The following is a 6565-nucleotide window of genomic DNA, read 5'->3' as shown; positions in this document are numbered from 1 at the left end:
GGCGCGTTAAAAATCGGTGCGTTAAAAACGGTGCGTTAAAAACGCCGATTGAGAACGACGCGTTAAAAAACGGCGTTAAAAAACGGCGCGTTAAAAACGCCGATTGAGAACGGCGCGTTAAAAAACGGCGTTAAAAAACGGCGCGTTAAAAACGGCGCGTTAGAAACGGCATGTTAAGAAAACGCCGATTGAGAAAAACGACGCCGTAAAAAAACGGCGCGTAAAAACGGCGCGTGAAAAACGGCGCGTAAAAAACGGCGCGTTAAAAACGGCGTTAAAAACGGCGCGTTAAAAAACGGCGTTAAAAAACAGCGTTAAAACGGCGCGTTACGCTTGAAAAACGGCGCGTCAAAAAAACGTAAAAAGTTTAACGTAAAACTTAAATTGTAAAAAGTATAAAAAATCTTTTAAAAAAATTTGAATTTAAAATGTTTTTAATAAAGAAATTATGTTTAAAAAATAAAAGTAATAAAAAGTAATTAATGAATAGGACAAAAAAGGTAATTTAAAATTAATATATATAAAAAGACAAAATAGAGTTATTTTACTTAAATACCCTTTTGTATTATAATATTAAAGACATAATAAGACAAAAAGTTTTTAATATTAATATTAACTACTTTTAATCACATCCATCCATCTAGTTGATCTAAGGGCCATAAAGTGGTTCTCATGGTTTTTACAACTAGAGGTGGTTTTCATTTTAGCGATCCCCTATATATATATATATATATATATATATATATATATATATATATATATATATATATATATATATATATATATATATATATATATATATAGGGTAGGGATCCTAAGAGAAGTTCACCCTATATGAGAAACTTGAGAAGCATTCTGGACCACACATTTTTCTAAGCCTTTCGTAATATACACATATGTATAGTTTAAAATTGACTATATACATATATGTATATTGAGTTATACACATATGTATATAGTCAATTTTAAACTATACATATGTGTATATTACGAAAGGCTTAGAAAAATGTGTGGTCTAGAATGCTTCTCAAGTTTCTCAACTAGCCTATCACTTCTCACATGATCCTTATCCTATATATATATATATATATATATATATATATATATATATATATATATATATATATATATATATATATATATATATATATATATATATATATATATATATATATATATCGTGTTTAACAATAAAAGTATTAATTGTCATCTAGTACACCTTGTTAACTTTTGTGCTACATTGTACTTTTTGTGGTTTATAATGTTTTTGTCTATTTTATTCCGTACATAATATTCCCTTATATCACAAACATCTATAGATTATAAACGACTCTTCATAACTTCAATGGTTAGATTCTTTATTATTCTGTTTGTCCTCTGTCTTCTACGCTATTTCGTTTTGGTTGTTTTTATATCTAACCTTTCTTAATGGTCAAACGACATTTTTTTTGCAAAGATTTCGGTTCAAATATATTTTTGCTTATTCGAAATTATTCTACGCTATTTGTGAATATTTAATCGACAAAGTGTTACAATACCTCTTGCCTCTTTAAAGTACAAGTAAAAAGATGTTAATAAGAAATAGGTTTTTCTTAATACGGTATGGTATAAATTATTTTTATTCAAATGAAATAATTTGTTAACTTTTATGTGTCAGCCACATTAAAACATGTTTTTTTCCTTTTACTCGAGTCATTCACTAAACTAAAAGCCGCATAAACATGTCAAACGTGACATTGATTGTTATTTAAAAGTATCAAATGAAATAACATTAAATAATAACTTATTATATAATAACCTATGTATTAAAAGAAATTTGCAGTTAAAGAAAATAAGGTTAAATAATATAAAATATCTGTTGATCAATACACCATCTATGTGAAGTTATAAAATATATTGATGTTCAATTTTAGAAAACCCTTAAAAATCATATGTTGCATGGTTTTAGAGGAGAAATCAATTTTAGAAAACCCTTAATTAAGATGCCAAGATAGTGGATTCTCGTTTTCATGTTGCCGCAACATATCTTGTCTCGTTCCAAAATTCTTTTCATGTACGGTATGAATTGTCATAAAAATATAATAGATATGAATAGATCTTATGGTTGCACATATTTAACACGCGTGTGCTATTTAAAATAAAACTAAAGTATTAACATCAAGTTAAAAATAAGAAAATAAATGTGGTATAGTAAAATATTTAGTTTTGTGAAACATACGATAGTGAATCGTCTTGAGACTTGAAATAAGTTTTATGAAAATTAATAATTTTGTATAACTCAAGAAATAGCTAGGAGATTGATCGTTAAATTATAATGCATTATTGCAAGTTTGAATTGAAACATGATTAGAAATATATATTTTAAAAATAATTAAAACAGTATGATATATAAGATTAAGATGTCATTTTTCTAAAAGTTGGTTGGAAATAACTGTATTAAGTTAGCTATGTAAAACTAGTGTAACATTTACTTCAAATTCTCAAAAACCAGAACATTTCTAGTAGTGTAGTTTGTTATATAAAAAAGAGTTTGAGTAGGGCTGCAGATGAACGTAACATTCAGCAAACAGTTTGTAAACTGTTTGGCAAAAAGTTCGTTCGTTTAATAAAGGAACGAACATGAACAAGAAATTTCGTTTGTTTAGTTAAATGAACGAACACGAACAACTGTCTTCTTCGTTTAATTGATTCATGTTCATTTGTTTATGATGTACATTAAAGATTTTTGTGCATTTGTATATTTTATCTAAAGTTTTATGTTCATTAATTCTTATTTATTTTATTACCCTAATAAATACAATAGGAAAATCTATTTCCATCTTGTTTATGTATCATTCCTCTTTCCTTCTCATTATTCACATCGATAAATGCTATCGACCTCTGTTCCACACCTAGGGCTTTAAGGTCTAGTTCCGCTCCCTCCCGCCATCCACCTCTACTTTTGCCGATTTTATCTGTGTTTGTTTGTGTTCGTAAACACGTTCATTTTTTCCTAATAAACAACACGAACAGGAAATCTCATACGGTAAGTGTTCATGAACCGTTAGTGAACACATTATTTCTTTAACAAACGAACACGAACAAGACCGTGTTCGTTCGGTTCGTTTGCAGCCCTATTTTGAAGTATAAATGTTTTTTTTTTACCAATGGGGTTGGTTAGATATAAGCATGGTACCGGCTAAAAATGGGGAAATTTGGTACCGGTACCGTTACATGGTACCAAATACTCATCCCTAAAGTTGGTGGGTCATTGACAAAGGTAAACCATTTAAGATCAACTAGGTTTGAAGATTTTGGGTTATGTCCCAAAAAAATGATAAGATTAAAAGAATCAGACGCTCTAAAAAAGTATAAATGTTTTTTACTCTTATTCTAAACTGTTATTTTATACTTAGAAAAAGAAAATAAAATGTTTGCCTACCAAGGAGGTTGGTGGTCTATTGGCAAATACCAAACCTTTAGAAAGGTTGTGAGGTTTTAGGTTCAAATAAAATTGTTTACCTAAAAACTCTCTAAAAATAGAAGGTTTATTGTAGAAGATAGATCTGCATAGTGCACACGTACGTACTTAAAATAAAAACAGAAATCTTGTGTTATATGATAAATAAGAATACTTTGGTCAAACTAATATTCAAGATTGTGATATTATAAAGAGTAGAAATACATTCATATTACATGAAACTTCCTTTTTTTTTTTTGAAAGGATATTACATGAAACTTGATCAAGGATCTATTATCCTTTCGTAATATATTACATGAAACTTGATCAAGGATCTATTATCCTTTCATTACACTCCAAAACAAATGAAAAAGAAAGATGAAATTTGATGGCCATATCATCCATGAGATATCTCAATGGTTTAAACTTGCTTATTCCTATTAGGCCTCCTAATTAAAGGCATATAGTGTTAATTAGCCTCTCTTGATATTAGAGCCATATAGTGTTAATTATCCTCTCTTGATATTAGAGCCATATAGCATTAGCTTCAATGAGCATGGGCTTCAAACTGCTTCTCATATTGAGGCTCATCACCTCTTTAGAACCACCAACCAGTTTCTTCCCTATATAAACAACCGGTGCGCTTGGACTGCAACCTAACTCTGTTAACTCCTTCTCCACTAGTTCCCCGTTCGATATTTCATCCAGCTCGTATACAGTCGGGTTAGCCCCAAAGTTTCTTATGAGTGTTTTGATGGAATGACTTATGGAACAAGATGCTTTGCTAAAGATCACCACTGGGTTATCAGCCACCAGCCTTTTCACCGTGCTCATTTCTATATTTAGGGTTTTGTTTTTGTTTTTCTTTGGACCCTTTTGTATGGTATTTATATAGACAAAAGTGGAATTGTAAAGAGATTCCTGCTAAGGGCTTGAAAACACGTAGAAGTGTGATACTGCGCGTGAATTCGACATGGTTTAAACTTATGGCATAACGCAATGTGTGATTTAGTCGTAGGATGTTGATTTGATTTGTCGAATATTGCAAAGTGAAGTATCTTCTAGTACGATCAAGTAATTCTATACAAACACTTGGTTGAAAATCTCCTGTTTGTTGCTTTATTCCTTTTTCGAGCTAGTATTCTTATTTTTGATTGCATGCATATGCCTTATGAACCCGTCTTTATGCACGGTCAGATAGTACAAAAATTCTGTTAATAGTATTTGAATTAACAACCTAAAGTTTATGGAGAAAACGACCTATTTGTTAACATATGTAAATAAATTTGAAAGACTAATCATATATAAATTTGCCATTCAAACAAGTATACATTCATATGTTAACATGTTATACGAATTATATGTTGTTTTCAAAATATTAATCATCTTTACATTACGAACTATGACAAAGTTTGCATTGTATATGAAAAGGGTATATTTGCAGGGGCGGACCCAAGCCCAACCCAAGGTGGGCGGGCGCACCCTCGGAGAAAAAAAATTTAGTGCTAAGTTCCGTCGAAAATCCCGTCCGCACCCCTTGGAATTTTTCGTCCGCACCCCTTGGAATTTTTCGACCGCACCCCTTGAAAATTTTTTATATTTTAAAAAGTGTTATCAATTTATATTTTAATTTTTTTTTAGTAAACTCTTATTTAAAAAAAAAATACTACCTAAATTATATAACTTTTAATACCCAACTAACTAAACCCAAATACCCATACCTTTACCCACTTATAATTCTTAACTAGCTAACCCACTAAGTCTTAGCGCATTAACCAAACCCAACAATATTTCAAACTATAATAAAATAATTAAAGTCCAAAACCTTTAGAAATTCTCTCCCGCTCTCTCTCTCTCTCTCTCTCTTGCGTCCCTGCACTGCCAACGAACAACATCACCCAGCGACATGTTTTTTATGATTATATAAATTTAGTTTGATGTTCGTTTGTTTTACATGACCCGACCCGATACGACCCGATTTTTTTACTTATATACCTAGGGGCCTAAAATTTTTAAAAATATTCCGCACTCCCATGGAAAAATTCCTGGATCCGCCACTGTATATTTGAGTAAAATATTGAATTTAATATTTTTAAGATTGCCTGAATATAATTGTTTTGTGAATTGGATACCACAATGATATATTTGATTTGAAAATCACATCTAAGGGAACTTATTGTTTAAGGCTTAAACTTTAAGCATGCTGAATAAAGTGTGGATATTTGCATCTTTAGAAGAATATAGTAATTATCAGAAATTCACCAACAGAAAATGTTCAGATAATAATAATAATAAAAGAAGATTAAAGTTGTTAGAACATTAAATTTATGTGTTACCAATAATTTAAATTTATGTGTTACCAATAATTCAATAAAGGTTGTATTTTATATTTTTCACATGCAAATTGGTCATTGGGCTTAACGCTCTAGGCTAGAGATGGGCATTTTCGGGTTTTTCTAGAACCCGGAACCGGGTCCAACCCGGAACCGGGTATGGGTACAAGTGATTGGAACCGGGTGGTTAGTGGAACCGGGTCCGGGTATAACCCGGGTACACGTCATTTTTTTTAGAACCGGTAGAACCGGGTTCGGGTACTATAGAACCGGGTCCGGGTACTGTGCAGAACCGGTTACGGGTACTGACCAGAACCGGTTCCTCTGCGTAATTCAGAAAAAGTCGCTGACCGTTACTGTTGAAACCGGTTACGTCTGAAAAGCTGTTTTTTTTTTTTAAATTTTGACCGTTATAACCGGTTTTGAATTATAAAAATCGATTATTTCATCAAACTCTTACCACATTTCCAATTTTCATCTTCCATCACTCTTCTTTCTCAACACAATCAAACCCGGAAGAACTATGGCATCGGAAGAACAAGTGGTTTTGATATTAGAAACCAAGCGTAACCCGGCTATTTGGAAAAATTTCGATTTGTGTTTGATGTCGGATAACCATGAGATGGCTCGTTGCAAGAATTGTGGTAAGTTCATGAAGGCGGCGGCAAACTCCACCCTCAAGAAGCATACCGACAAACATTGCCCGGTCACAAAGGCAAAAAAGGAAGAAAAGGGCGAAGGATCGGGTTCTTCTAATATGTAGTTTGGTGGATGCGTTTGTTTAGTTATGTTT

At 31.7% G+C, this 6565-nt stretch overlaps 1 protein-coding gene across 1 annotated transcript; it reads right to left on the bottom strand.

The window, feature by feature from the left end:
- Window positions 1-3682: 3682 nt before the first annotated feature.
- Window positions 3683-4311, bottom strand: LOC110936864 (monothiol glutaredoxin-S2). Its single transcript, XM_035988580.1, has one exon. The coding sequence runs from the start codon at window positions 4271-4273 to the stop codon at window positions 3965-3967; it is 309 nt and encodes a 102-aa protein (XP_035844473.1). The 5' UTR covers window positions 4274-4311; the 3' UTR covers window positions 3683-3964.
- Between the last annotated feature and the right edge of the window lie 2254 nt (window positions 4312-6565).

Source organism: Helianthus annuus, chromosome 4 (genome assembly GCF_002127325.2).
Source record: "Helianthus annuus cultivar XRQ/B chromosome 4, HanXRQr2.0-SUNRISE, whole genome shotgun sequence".
NCBI lineage: Eukaryota > Viridiplantae > Streptophyta > Magnoliopsida > Asterales > Asteraceae > Helianthus > Helianthus annuus.
Note: the sequence above shows the minus strand (reverse complement) of the source record. Positions and strands in the feature narration are given on the sequence as shown.

Excerpts from the sequence above, each read along its gene's own strand:
- LOC110936864 (XM_035988580.1), bottom strand. The coding sequence starts at position 4,273 with ATGAGCACGGTGAAAAGGCTGGTGGCTGATAACCCAGTGGTGATCTTT.